General features: G+C 38.8%; 1 protein-coding gene across 7 annotated transcripts in view; it reads right to left on the reverse strand.

Moving 5' to 3' along the window:
* The window catches only part of sema6bb (sema domain, transmembrane domain (TM), and cytoplasmic domain, (semaphorin) 6Bb), a 122,975-nt gene that overhangs the window by 74,386 nt on the left and 33,000 nt on the right, over positions 1-15,589 (reverse strand). For 3 of the 7 annotated variants that reach the window (XM_081349703.1, XM_081349697.1, XM_081349701.1), the window contains one exon: positions 14,403-14,471. The exons of the other annotated variants lie outside the window; for them this stretch is intronic. Coding sequence is in view for 1 of the 3 variants with exons in the window: in XM_081349697.1 (XP_081205823.1) it covers positions 14,403-14,471 (69 nt within the window). In the remaining 2 variants the exon portion in view is untranslated. The remainder of the gene's footprint in view (positions 1-14,402; positions 14,472-15,589) is intronic. 7 annotated transcript variants of the gene reach the window in all.

Here is a 15,589-nt window from a genome sequence, read left to right on the forward strand (position 1 = left end):
CTTTGCGCAAGGCCAAGTAAGCACAATCGATCAAACAAGCTCACACACTTGTATATTGACATTTTGGAGATGTCCTTCCCTGTGTCCATGTGCTACGAGGAAAACACAACCATAGCCACAGAAATGAATCAATGTGGGGGATAAAAAGCCCAGTCTAATAAAATATGTGAATATCTCTCCCATTTGTTTATATCCCATGTCATCCTCTCTGAAACGTACGCTGGTAATTGGCCGAGATAGAGCCGGGCAGATCCAGCCGTGTTTGTGTGGGGTTTAAGAGCGCCGTTACTCAATTGCCCGCTATCTGAAGGCCTCTGCCGTGAACTACAGGGAACAAATAATGGACTCTTTTTAAACCCAGACAGCTTTAACATGAGAGGAAGACACAAGACCCTTTAGAGAGAGAAAGAGTTGAGTAGGTCATAAATGAATTTTTGGAGATAGAATAAGAAGACAGGGAGATAAAGAGCAGAGAATAGAAGAGATGAGGGAACATGAAAGATAAATGGAGGACTCGATGGACTGGACAATGGGTTGTAATGACGCCTCTCTCACCCTCTCGCACAGAAACAATTTTGCTCGTGAGAAGATAAGGACAGGCTTCTCCAAACCTTCATTGGCCTCAAGTAAATCTTTCCCTCTCGCTCTCTTCCCCTGTCTGTACAAACTCAAAAAGCAGGAGCATAGAAGAGACATGCTACTACTGTAAATGTAATTTAATGCCCTTTGTTTTATGGCTAATGGAAAGCATACATTTGCATTTATATACTTACAATTCTAGTTTATTAGGACTAAAATTAATTATTCTGTAAAATTAATTCATATGGTCAGGAAAAGGATTTAAAAAAAAAAAAAAAAAAAAGGTAAAATTGACATCATGAAATATTTCGTGTTGATGTATTTCCTAGATGGGACATGTCAAAGCACTTTAGACATTTTAACATGGGACATTTTAAAGCCTAAATAGGCTTTAGTTTATAAACCGAGTGCAAAGCACTAAGTGCAAATAGCCTGTCTTGTTGGCAGAGGCTATTTACATTAACTCCGCCCACTGACGTCTGGTTGGGTCAGTCAAAATTACGGAAGACGCTAAATTGTCAACAGTAGCAGTAGCGAATAGGGGTAAGATGCGTGGTAGAAAGTTGACGCAAATCGACGCGAGTTCGAATCCGCCTTTTGCGATCTCGCTCTACTCCCTTTCCCCAACACATATCAGATCGGAAAGGCTTTTATTTTCAATTAAAAGAACATATTCGAAAAGTGGAAATAAAGTGTTTAACGTGTGTTTAATAATAAGGTATTTATCGGTTACTGTTAGGGGAAGGTGTAGGGAGGGCTTTATTGTCCCAATAAGGCACCATCGATAATTGTAATAAATGTAATCATTTACACTGTTATTATTGCATACCATTTAATGTACAACAACACTGAGGTGCAAATAGTATCTGCCACTATAAGTATAAATAGCATCCAACTATTACACTTATTGCAAAGAAAATACTTATATTTGTACATAGTGTAAATAGAATCTATCGCTATTTTCACTGTGTAAATAGCATATATCGCTTTTTGCAAATAGCCGCTGCCTTATGTTGAAGCTCAATAACTATTATTTTTATTGAAAAACATACTGAATCAAAATCTTAAAACTTATAGAATCACAAATGAATTGTATTTAATTAATTGAATATCAACACCCAGTTTCTGTTACTAAAAAAGTTTGAAAACATGCAGCGTTGTCATAATTACAGCAGAAACCCCAGAGGAAATATTTTAGACAATATGGGGGTCCTCCAAATATTGTGTTTGACAATGGGGGGCCTTTGTGTCAAACAAGGTTGAGAATTACGGTTCAAGAGCATCTAATCTGCACAAAAAAATCAGCATTTTCCATCATTATTTTTTGCTGAATTGTTTTTACTGCTAGTGCTAACAGAAATGAACAACAACAAAAAAAATCAACAAAATTTTTTGACGTCAGCGTGATTTAGCAAAGTTGGACAGGTTCCTGGATCAACATCCTTTGTTGGCCCTTGAACAAACTTTGCCCAGCCCTAATTATAGCCATTATTGCAAACCCCTAAAATCAAAAGGAAATAACATGTTGATGAAAATGCTGTTCAAGCCACAATTTCAGCTCTTGCTGATCCCAGCACATGTCCAACCTGGCTAAATCACATTGATCAATTTTTCAAACCAGCAGATAAAACAAACTCCAGGAGTCAGGTCACGACCAGTGAATAACTCCCTCAGTGTCACTGCCTCTGCTGACAGATAAAAAGTTCAGACCCAAGGCAGCATAACTGCGTAACTAACTGTGCAACTGAGTTTTTCCATCTCTCTCTGTCTTTACGTCAAGCTTAAGGCATCCACACAACTACTGGGCGCTATGGCAACAGGAGATCCCCCACCATTCTTATCAGTGTATTTACGACAAGATTTTCCTGTTGAATCTTGTTGAAGACAATGAACAATAACCATCCAGTCTGTTCCAAAACACATGGACTCATTTGCCACCATCTGAGCCAAAGCAAGCAAATATTACTGTCCCATCAAGATGAGCCAGTTCTTTGAGGTCTCAGAGGTTTAATCACGTGGGGCTAAATATAGTTTATTCTAGACTAGTCTAAAAGATGCCCGGGCTCACAAATAGGCTGTACTTCTTGATGCACATTAGTTAATTGCGCCATTTATTGTTGGCTCATTGATGAAAACCTCAATCTGGCTGGATGAAAGCTATCAATGAGGCAGGAGACGCTTTTGATAAAGTTAGCTGCAGCAAACACACGGCATATATGCTAATTAGGATGTGTTAGCTTCAAGTGTTTGTTTTTCTGTTTTTTCTAGCAGAACAGAGCAGTAACTATGTCATAGGATATAATTTAACACTGTTGGGAGAGAGGCATGAAATGTATGCTGATGCTCAATGATTGCAGATCATAAAACAACTGAAGTGTGCTTAAAATTATAATATTAATAATAACTTTCAAATAATAATATTTGGTATGTAAACAAAGCATGCCAGATTGTTCTCACCCCTTTCGAAACTTCGTTTTGGAATAAATCCTACAAAATGTACTGAGGTTTATGGTTAAAACAAAACAAAAAAAATGCAATTGAAGAAAGAAAAAAAATGTATCAATGAAAACGCTTCTTACATTTTTACTTTTCAATTAAATTTAGCCACATTTTCCAACATGTTTTCAGAAAAACAGAAATGTTATGACCTTTAAGCATAAATATTACACAAATTAGTGAGGTTCTGCTTAAAAAAAATATTAATTCACTTAATTCAACCCTGGTATATAAGTCACCTGTCTCTTTGCAATATATGACTATCAAGTTTCAAACCAAAACTTCACCCTTGGTGAGATCTGAAAGCTGTCAGTAGACATTCCTCTTAAGTGCTTACTCGCATAAACCAGTTCTCTCCATAACTTCAAGGCTGCTCCCCCTTTTATTGCTCCTCAGATACTCGGAAAACTGGGACTTGGTCAAAAAAAAAAAAAAAAATCCTGTCAGCCCCTGATCAGCTCAGCTGGAAACCCCAGAGATTCATAAGGCTCTCCACATTCTTCACAGAGTGCCAGCCTCTCCGTCTCTGCTGCTAAATATGACAAATCATTTGTCCTGACTCAACACTTTCTCACACCGTCCTCCTCAGCAACACTGTGAGATGATGTAAGAGATGAAGACCAGCTACAGCAGAGAGTAAGGAAGATTCCTCGCTCTGAGAAGAGGTTCACGCTAATGAAGGCTGTGTGGGATGATTTGGCCTTATGATTATTATCAGGTCTTCATGTCAGTGGTCTGAAATGATGAGGCCAAAGAGATCATAGAATTCTGGTTAATGGAAAAACTAGAGTTCACAGAATGTAGAGCATGGTTCCCTCAGAAAAAAGTACCATACAACGGGAATCGTATGTTTTATTTACAATTCTTTTAGTACTTATGAGGAAGAAACTTTGCCAATGCCATTGTCAAAATGATGAGATAATTTCAATAATCACTTGAAGTGCAAAAATATTATTCTGTCATCATTGACTCACCCTCATGTTGTTTCTTCTGTGTTCTGATCCAAAAAAAATAACAATCATAAGAGTCATTCGATCAGGAAATGGATGACACCAGTCATTGTATGGTTTTGATTCATCCACCTCATAAGACAACATTTATTGGACTACATTGATTGCGTTGCCCGTTTTTGATTTACAAAAAACAATAAAAAGAGTGATTTGTATGGGGAATCAGACTACACTGATTGTGCTTTGTTTTGACTGACAAAAATGAACAGTTCATAAGTGACATAAATAATTCATAAATAATAGTTTGAGGAATTGGACAACACCAATTGTGCTGTGTGTTTTTGCGCTTTCACAAAAAGGAACCATTTCATAAGAGTCATTTGTTTGGGAATTGGACTGCACTCATCACCTGATTCGCTCTAGATTCAGAAGCAGGGCTGTTAAAGGGTTAATTCACCCATAAAGTATTTATAACTTCATAAACTATATTTAATCTAGTTCCAGCAAAAGACTGACCTATGACAGAGGAGTAGCGTAAGGTGAGTAGACGCCACTCATGGTTCAAACAAATGGGGCTGGGCAACAAACTCAAGCTCCTCCGACATTTCTCTTTAAAAATGTTCATTTTAGACCTCTAATTCGTGACCAGTGTTTTGTTTTGCTCTATCCTTCCGCGTTCATCAATTCGTCATGCGTTGGGTCAGAGGTCACTCTTCCGTTTGGAATTAGAGGCCGTACGGCCTTTACCGGAAGCCAGTGATTATAGTTTATTAAGTTATAAATATGGATATTTTTCTTACAAAAATGCATCGCTTCACTTCAGAAGGCCTTTATTAACCCCCTGGAGTATATGGATTACTTTTATGATGGATGGATGCGCTTTTTGGAGCTTCAAAAACTACAGTAAAAAAACAGTATTGAACTAAAAGATACCGCAGGAGAGTATTTTACAATAGTGTTCCATTCACATCAGCCGTTAACTGAATCAAACATGATCCAGCATAAATAACAAAAAGAAATTATTAAAATTATTGGTATTGAAATTTCAAAGTGCCATGGTAATACCATTACTGCTCTCTTTTCTGATCTTATACTCACTAAATCCTAAGATTTATATTCTCTGTAACAAAGCAAATCACTAAAGTACATGGAAATGTGGTCTGTGGATCTTAGGTACTTGAGGGCACATTCTGCTGTGCTTGGCTAATTGTAAGTGCTTTTCTCCCTCTATTATCTCATTCTTCACAGACGCACACACATACGTCTCAGTGTACTTATCTTACCCCTCCTTTTCACTCTTTTCCCCTCGTCTCCTCTATAATCCATAAGAATAATCCCACCTGCAGCCAAACTCCAAAGCCTGGAGTCTAGCTCCATCCTGGTCTCAGAGACATCATTTACAAGTCTAATCAGAGATCATGATAATTACAAATGGCATTTGAATAAATCTGATTAATGTTTAACACGAGCTCTGTGCTTGCCGTGCCCGGAATGTTTAAACACAGGCAAAGAGGAGTAAATATTCTCCCGTCTGTCAGCGAGTTGCCAGGATTTGCAAATCAAACAGAGCTGAGCTTATATCTCAAGGCGCCAAGGACTGTGGCTTGGCTTTAGGGAGGTATCTGGAGGCCCTTTTTCAGCCTAACGGAGTTAGTTAGCATTATTTAGTAGGGTTACCATGACTGACATCACCTCTGGGGGACAGGGTTAAAGATAGTCAATGAAGAAGGCACTCACCAGAAAACCTGTCAACATGTTCTAGTTAGTCTTTCTCCACTGACGTTCAAAAGTTTTTGCCATTCAAAAGCTAAAGTACAGGCAATGAGATAAACGGGAATGCTAACAGATCGCTTTTATACCTCCTTGGATGACACCTGACCTCTGACCCAAAGAACTCCCATAGTGCCAATAGTCATCTGTGAAACTCAAACCCTTACCAATAAAATGCTTTGCAAAATGCAAACGCTTCTGAACTGCTCTTTTCATCTTATTTAAAAAGTTTTCTATTGGTCATTATATTTCCTCTTTATCTTTAATCAAAAGGCTTCAGAAACTCTGATGTTTAATTAATTAGGCACTGAACACAAGGCCCACTCACTGGCTCAGAGAACCAGCTTTAATTATATATTCATGAGCCGTCGACTGCTAATTATCATTCTGGTAATGTTCCTACGATGGCTCAATAAGGAGTGGGAATTCATGAGGAAGAGGATGGTAATGATGACTGAGAAGATTATGATGATGATGATGATGATAATGAAGGCTAGTAACCTTCACAACACAATCCAAACAATCCATCTGGAAAGCATCTGTGGCGGAGGCTCACTAAAGCTCTGCTCAAAGTTTCATTCGATGAGGGAGTACTGGAAGAGCACGAGTAAAATTAAAGGGAATAAAACATCAGGGATGGTGTTCAGCTCCGCAACACACACCCGTGAGTATCAGGCATGTGAGAAGCTCAAAGGCAACCCCTTCCACCTCTAAATGACAGATGGAGATGAGGCCGGTGACTCTGTGGAACGTAGAGATAAATGGGCCGCTCTGTTTCTTTCTTTCTCTGTCTTTCTCTGAGTGAATAGATTAATGTGAGGTGCCGGTATGAGTCTCTCTCAGATACAGACGTGATGCGTGACAGTGTGAGCGCTGTAGTCGTGCCGCAGCGGAGATGTGAATATGAGATGTGTGTGTAGGTAAAACCAAGACTCAGAGATTCCTGCCCACTGGCACAGAAAACAATCCAACCACAACCTAGCTGCAATACAAAAAAATACAAAAAAAAAAACAACAACATGTAAATTGCATTTAACGTCTAAATTAAAACATGAAATATATTTTCATTTTGAGCGAAATTTGAGCGAAAAAAGAAAACTTTTTAAATTTAATTAAAAAATATCATGTATTATGAAAAAATTTCAAAAATATGAAATTATAAAAATAAAAATTGATCAATAATAATAATAATTGAACAAAAACGTTGGTATAATGTGATAATTTTTTGAATATTTTCTAGAAACTTTTATATGACAAAAAAATGGGTCCCACTTTATATTAAGTGGCTTTAAGTACTATGTACTTACATTGAAATTAATAATTTGATACAATGTACTTATTGTGTAACTACATGTTTTTACATTGTACTTACATTTTAAAAATTCCTGCATGTAATTACAGCTGTAATTAATTTATGTAATTACATTTGTAATTACACAGTTGACCCTTCCCTTACATCTTAACTCACCCTTAAACCTACCCAATCCACCACACCTGTCCCTAACCTTACCCGTATCACACCTCAATAGCAGCAAAAGTGTACAATACAACATTAACAAGTGTATCAATACAACATGAACACAATAAGTACATTGTACTTATTTTTTTGATGCAAGTACATAGTACTTAATGCCACTTAATATAAAGTGGGACCAAAAAATTTAAAGAAAACAATTTATGGAACAAAAAAAAATTGAAAATTTAGAGTACAAATATAAATATCTCCACAAAATATATATCTAAAATATAAATAATATAATACAATATAAACATTTACAAATGTAAAAATCTCTACTGACTCCACTGGGCTAGGAGAAATAATTTCTCAACTTTTTGACGCTCTCAACTCCGCTGTCAATCAACAGTTTCACACACTACCCGCCACCCATAGAGAGTGAATTGAAAATGCCTGCTCAGCTCCACTCACTCCACACCAGTGGACTTACAGAAACAACCAGATCGACTGATATCCGTGAAAAATGTAACAATGCACGAAACAAAAACAGTGAAGTTCATGGATAAGCATTTATCTCTGCTTTCATTCTCGTCTCGCTCTAATATAGACAGATTTGAAACTCTATTACCTCAGCGTATCTCTTTGTCAACACTTAGGTAGTTTGTACACAGTGGGATGCTAATTTGTACCGATACTTGAGTGCACTTCAGATTTCTTTTCTGAACGTGCATACCATCATGCCTCAGAGGGGAATTTAAGGGCTTTCGAACCAATCACTTAAAAAGTCTGGGAGTTTTAAACAAATCCTGAGCGATTTGTAATGCTTGACAGAGGTTCAGGTTGTTAAAAGGCCCACTTATCATAATCACGCAGTGTGAAGTTAAAGAAATCAGCTGTGATTTCTATCCACTCACCAGGATTCTTTTCTATTCTTGACTCGTGCAACATCCCTCTCTTGCGGCGGGTGAGTCAAGGAGCATCTATCTTAGATTAAATTGGCCTGTGATTCAGCTCGACTGGCCAACGTGCCAAATGCTGACTTCTCCCATCTCTCATCACATCCTGAGATAATAACCCTTCCAAACTTTCCCTCTCTCCCTTCTTTCCTCTGCCGCTGACCTCCTCCTCTCCTTTAGCGCTCTCTCCATCCATGATATGCGCAATCTCCGCCTTCGATCTCCTCATTTCTCCGCCTGAAGCTCCTTTTCACCCCTATCATATGCACACACACACACAGGCCCCAATGGGCCCCTTCCCATCATGCACCAGCACTCCCCCTCTTCCCCGTCCCCTCGCTGCGAATCTGACCTTGGCTCCATGGCTGAAATGGAGCCTCCGATAAAAATCACTAAACCTCCGGTCCACCTCATAATCTCAAATTACACACTAATGCCTCATATGGTGGCTTCCCAGAGGGACCTGTTTGGGTTAAATTGAATGCGAGTCCGTGTGCGCATGACTATTTGTAAGGAGGTGGAGAGGTCTTTAAAATCAACCACCGGAATAACAATATGTTTTTTGCTTGAGGATGTACGTTAAAGTGATAGTTCATCAAATTTTTTTTTATTCTGTCACAATTGCCTCATGTCATTCCAAACCTGTATGATTCCCTTTCTACATATGGCCTCCCCTGGCCTCAAGAGGCGATCTAGAGTCTGATGCTAGAGGCTGTGGTCTTTAGTGTCCTTGTTAGCGCCCGCCTCCCATGCCGAAGACCTGGGTTTGAATCCTGCTCAGAGTGGTGAGTAGAACCAATTACATGGACACTGAAATCAGAGCACACCAGTTCCCATGTTTTCTAAACCACCTTGGTTCCATAGCTATTTTACCAATTCATTTCTTCCACAGGGATTTAAAAAAAAGACCAGAAACAAGCCAACCAACTCTCTGGTATATCACCACATTAAAAAACAAAAAACAAACTTCGATTTAAAGCATAAAAAAATATTTGAAAATCAGACCCCCCAAAAAATACAAGCACTTAATTATTGAGGGAATGAACTGCAATCCCATAGCCTGGCAAGCCAGACCTACATCAAGATGTTGGGTCTGGCAACTCACCATAGACACGTCTCAATCCGAGGGGCGGGATAAACGGCTGTCTTTCAAATTCCCTCTGCACGCAATAGGATAGCGCTTCAACCAACCAGAGCGTTTTCCCACACAGAGCTAGTTGATAGATTCAACTTTTGCCATATCTGGCCGGCAAAACTACGAACACATCTTCCTTTTTTTAAGAATGACTTAGTGCCGTTCTTTGCTCTTTTCTCAAAGAAAAACCTAACTCCAAGTCCTCCAGAGTCGCGGACAAAGCCGATTCGAAAGATGTTCGCCTGCAGCAGCCGTCATTCTTTGTTTTCAAGTGGCAGGTAACCGTCGCAACTCTGTCGTCATTATGTTAAGCCCGCCCCGCCTACTCTATAGACGACGTGATTGGCCTGACCCAATTTAGATTTTTGCAGCTCGAAAGTCAATGGAGAGTTGCTAGACTGCCCTGGCTGCAAAATACATTTTGCTGCCGCTATAAGGTGCGTCTAGATTTCTAGGCTAGCAATCCCATGGATCACTGCAAATAATGTAATTAGATTAAAAACTACACTGTAAGAAAAAAAAAACAATCTGTAGAAAAACAGAAAAGGTCATTTTCTGCCAGGACATTATCCGTTAAGTTTACAGACATTTCCTTCAAAATACAATACAAAACACCTTTGAAAAATTAGTACAAAAAACTTTTCTTAGAGAATATGGAAAAACAAAGTTCAAAACTCACGGTAGGTCTATCTTTGATGGTTTATAAGTTATATAAGTTAAAAATGAATTCCCCTATGGAAAACATGCTCTTTACTTTGCACAACCTGACTGTTGACTTCTCCTAATGTCAAATCAGTCTTCGCTGAAATTCTTCATCCACGGCTCTCAAAGAGGTTTATGTTGGTTTAAGCTTGAGTGAATGGGATTTGACAGATACTTCAATTTCTCTTAATGAAAAAAGGTGCACAAACATTGTGATCCACAGAAAAAAAAGGTTATTATTGAACTGAATTTAGATTCTTTTTGGTGAGCTATCTCTTTAACTCCCTGCCTTTACCTAGCAAAAACAAATGTCCCAATGCTACAAACCGTGATGAATTTGCTTTCTAACAGAGTTGTGCAGGTTGTATTTTGACTGTGCCATTAGTCAACCGGTGATCTTTGCCAGCACAGCAGGGATCCACGCAAGAATTATGAACCGAATGCCGCAAAATGTAAAGACTGTAGCCTTTTCTATGAAATCCAAACAGCGTTTCCAGAAGCCTTTTAAAAGCATCTGAAAGCCGATTTTAGCGACGTGCTTTATTACAAGGCCAAACGTGTCAGAGTAATCAGGACATATCTGCTTTCTCGACACACAGGCATCGAAGCGGAGAGTGGGCCTCTCGCATGGTCAGTCACACACACACACACACGCACACACACACACACACGCACTGGCAGGCCGCCGGTTAGTGGCGGTGAGGTCGCTGTCACTATGACGACCTGGTGACAAGCTGTCTGTTCCACTCTTAAACAACCAGACCTGCAGTGAAAGGCACAGCCTATAGTTAGTGTCACTCACAGCTTTCAAAAGCACAGGCGAGCTAATGCCCATAATGCTGAAAGCACAAGTATGTGTGTGTGTGGATAAAGGAAGGGCCAGGGAAAGGGATGGAGATTTGTTTTGAGGTTCTGATAATTGAGGGACAGGTTCTTTATGTATAGCTTTCTCTCTCTCACGCTCCCACTCTCGTTCTTTCTATTATCTATTATATATTACCCTTTTCTGTAAGCACACTGTACAACCAGGCCACAGCAGGCCCAGGAGAACACAAACAAATAGAAAAGGTTCTTTGATTTGGTAGGCTACAAATTCTAACTATGAGAAGAGGCGCACACACATTTGCATTCATATTAAATGAGGGAAAAGCGTAAAGTTGTTTTCAAAGTTGGTCATCAAAGATGTACACATATGTGTGTACATATGTGTATGTGTGTGTGTGTGTGTGTGTGTGTGTGTGTGTGTGTGTGTGTGTGTGTGTGTGTGTGTGTGTATGTATATATATATATATATATATATATATATATATATATATATATATATATATATATATATACACACACACACACGGTTTATTCCTGTCAACTAGAGCTCTGTTCTGTGTCCGCAGGGGCTTTCTATTCTTCCATAATGGCAGGTCTGCACCTGTCTCCCTGCCCACCACCCTGTGTTCACGGGCACCCAGGTCAGCTAAATATAGCCCCTCCATCCCCCCTCAACCCCAATCTCCCATAAGTAGTACGCTGTGTGGATAGAATTACACACACATACACTACAAGATACTATGTCACTATATTGGAAAGAAATACCAGACTGCTGCGCTGTTAAAAGTTGGTGTGTGACATGCTGTTTGTTGTTTATAAATGTACTCGTTCACAAGTCGGTTCAAGCGTGGAGGGGTGGAACGGTAAGAAATTAGGCTTTTGATTGAGACTTTTGGCAGTAATCTGTGCAGGATCAACGGGGGAAGTTGACTGATATAAAATCTCATATGTTGGTGAAATGGACCGTGCGGTCGAGGCATCGCGGTGGAAATGACAGTCCTAGATAATCAAATATTCCATTGAGTGATTACAGAAATGTCACAGAATTCCTCTCCACCGTTTCCACCTCTCGTTACACTGCACCGATCAAAGTCTCTTGGGTGATGGATGATCGTTATTACCGGTGGAAATAATAATGAGATTGGTCATCAGTGTCAGACATTTCACTCTCAGTGTTGGGTCAGGTGAATCGTGATGACAAACATCCATCATGGACGGAATGAATTCACAGATGCATGCTGTTGCCGAGCTGCGTCACGACCTGTGCTGCCTCATTTCACGTGTGTGTCTGTCTGCACTATCACTGCTGATACAAAACATAAGATGAATACTTTCTATGGCTCTGCAGGTTTTCATAAAGCAGCCCCCCCCCACACCTACCCCCTCCCAGCTGTTGCCGTGGAAACTGTTTGCAGAGCAGGAGAGAAATATTCTATTACTGTTATGGGGAACAATTCCTAGCACCTTCCTTCAGCAGAAAAACCAAAACATGACCTAGCAGAGAGAGAGAGAAAGTGAGACAGGAAGACAGAGAGAGTGCACTTTAAAGTCGCTTAGACACTAGAGTTTACATTATGACAGAGAACGCTGCAAATGGAGATGGTGTGTCACATGGAGGTAGAGGCAAGAGTGTACAGTGAAATTACACTCGTCACATAACCTAAAGTTAATGAAAAAAATTTAACTTTTTCTGCAACGCTCTCTGACGTATTCATTGACCAATGGCAATTTAGAGGAACACGCCGACTTTTGGGGAATTTAGCTTATTCACCGTATCCCCCAGAGTTAAATAAATCTATACATACCCTTTTCATCTCCATACGTGCCGTAACTTTGACTGACGCACAGACTACCGTAACTCTGACTACCCACCGCTAGCCTAGCTTAGCACAATGACTGGAGGTAAACGGCTCCAGCTAGCACACTGCTCCAAATAAGTGACAAAATAACGCCAACATTTTCCTATTTACATGTTGTTATTTGTATAGTCACAGCGTGTACAAATAACAAGGTCACATGAGACACAGACATCTTATAACCGTAGACATACTGAGAACTATATTCTGGACTTATCTAACTCTGGGGGATAGGCTGAATAAGCTAAAGTCCCCAAAAGTCGGCGTGTTCCTTTAAGACAGTAGTGTGCAGTTGCGTTCTTCGTCAATCTAATTCACTGTTATCACTGCTTGAATTTCGAACTGACCTCAAGAAGTAGCCATTTTTAATGCCTTTATAAAAATGTAACACATTATATCACAACATTTTCTTCTCAAAATATCCTTTTCAGTAATGACATGGTGGCAAAAAAAAACAAAAACGATTTTTTTAATTTTGGAAAAGTCTCATGCTCACCAAGACTGCATTTGATAAAAAAATTAAAAATGTAATGTTGTGAAATATATTACAACTTAAAATAACCATTTTAATATTTTAACCATTTTAAATGTACTTAAAATTGAAATTTCAGCATGAAAATGTAACATGATCCTTCAGAAATCATTCTAATATGTTAATTTGGTGCTCAATTTCTTATTTTTTTATCTTTACTGTCACTTTTGATCAATTTAATGTGTAATTGCTAAATAAAAATATAAATTACTTTCAAAAAAAGAAATTAAATCTTATGGACCACAAACTTTTTTTGTACATGGAAGAACTTATATCGCTTGTGACTTTATCATGTCACTCTTGGTTAGGAGGACACAGTGTCGAATCTGTCCACAAAGAAACACCATTAGTGATCAGTATATGTACTCGTATGACAGCAGTGATCCCCTGCTTGACAGCCTCAGGCTGAGAGACCAGCATCTCCAACCAGTGCTGGCGGAGCATTTTTACAAACATAATTCTCTTCCCTCCTCCACCCATTACTCCTCCTCTCACTACATCTTTCACAGCCATCCCCCTGCTGACATCAGTATTGGATTCATCAGCTCACTCCTCTCATCCCTGAGCCAAGATCATCCATCTGCCCTTATCATCCCTCCCAGAATTCCTTAGTTCTTATTTCTGTTATTCCCAAAGGGCACAAGGTACAGTACGTGTTCAAGAAATACCAAGGTGTCCACGGAGAAGAGCAATGACAAGGCTAGAAATCTTAATGTGATTGGACAGAGTTTGTGTTTGTGTGTGTGTGTGTGTGTGTGTGTGTGTGTGTGTGTGTGTGTGTGTGTGTGTGTGTGTGTGTGTGTGTGTGTGTGTGTGTGTGTGTGTACTTCAGTTGTCAACACAGGAGTAAATTACATTGTAAAATATATTATAACAGAAACTTATTTTACATTGTTTTTAAAATCTTAATGACTGATATAATATAATAATATGACAATTCATATAATATAATATAATATAATATAATATATATAATATAATACAACACAATACATTCTAATATAATATTTGAGCTACCAAAAAAAGGCAGTTCCTTTGTTTTTGCTTTTGTTTTTTCATTATATCCATTAGTATATTCTGACACTAGGCGGACCAGTAATCAATCTGGGCGGACTGGTACCACCCGGGCTCTTATGTGGCCTCACCCCTGGAGGAGCAGAGAGTAAGAGGGTCAATGCAGGCAGACAGACAGGTCTTGAGGGTTGGATTAGAGCCTAGGGAACAGTGAAGATGAAAGCAAAAAGGATCAAATGTTAATCAATATGCAGCACATGCTTTCTGAAGGTTCTTTAGTGTCGCCCTTTTGCATATGTGTCGGGCGCCACATTTGGATAATCCGTTTTGTTTCATGCATTTGTGTGTAATGGGAGACTGGGAAAATAGTACAGATAAAGCCGTCTCTGATGTCTGAATTAGACAGTTTTTCAAAGCTTGTATAAAGTAGAATGGTTTCAGCAAATTTGCTCTAATCTGCCACAATGTGTGTGTGCGGGTATATCTGGCTATATTTAATTGACAAATTTGTCCACAAAGCAAGCTAAATCAGACAAAACATCCCTTCGGAGACATTCTGGGATAGACTCATTTAAAAAAATGATTAATAAATAAAGTAAATTATAAAAATTATTACATTTAATTTTTATTCTGAAAATGATGTAATCGAGTAAAGAATAAAATATTATTTTTTCCATCCTCATTTTTCTCAGTGACAACCACTGTTTTCCTGGTGTCAAGTTGAGCTGAAGTCATTATTATGACGATCAATGTAGATATCCTGGATATTGATGACACTGTCTGAACAAAAACAGATTTGATTTCTTGCAAAATGGCAGTACAGACTGTCAGTCCTAATGATCTGACATGAACAATAAATCAGTTTTATCTGCTGTGTAAGTAAAGCCTACAAGTAAATGTGTGTGTTTTGGAAGGGAATTGAGAGCAAAGGAAAGAGAAAAGAAGAAATGTGAAGAGAGGAAAGAACAGAAGGTAAATTACACACTGAGGTCATCTGCGTGAAATAATATACAGACAAAGAAAACAAGAGAAAAACAACATAATGAGCCTAATTTGAGAGAATAGATAAGGTGAATGACACTCAGGTTACTTTTTCCTCCAGAGGATCTTTCCTTCTTTTAACCTCTTCTCCATTAGCTTCACTTAGACTTTTCCTGTGTGTGTGTGTGTGTGTAGCGGTGGAGTCATTTCATTATGTGGATGCAAGTGAAATCCATCCAGAAACTGGATGAAACCTAAGTCAAAGAGGAAATTAATGGAAAATGGCTTTAAAATTGTTAATGCCATATTAAATTAAGTTAAAGTTACTATAATTCCA

The sequence above is a fragment of the Scardinius erythrophthalmus genome (genome assembly GCF_964197995.2).
Source record: "Scardinius erythrophthalmus genome assembly, chromosome: 20".
Lineage (NCBI taxonomy): Eukaryota > Metazoa > Chordata > Actinopteri > Cypriniformes > Leuciscidae > Scardinius > Scardinius erythrophthalmus.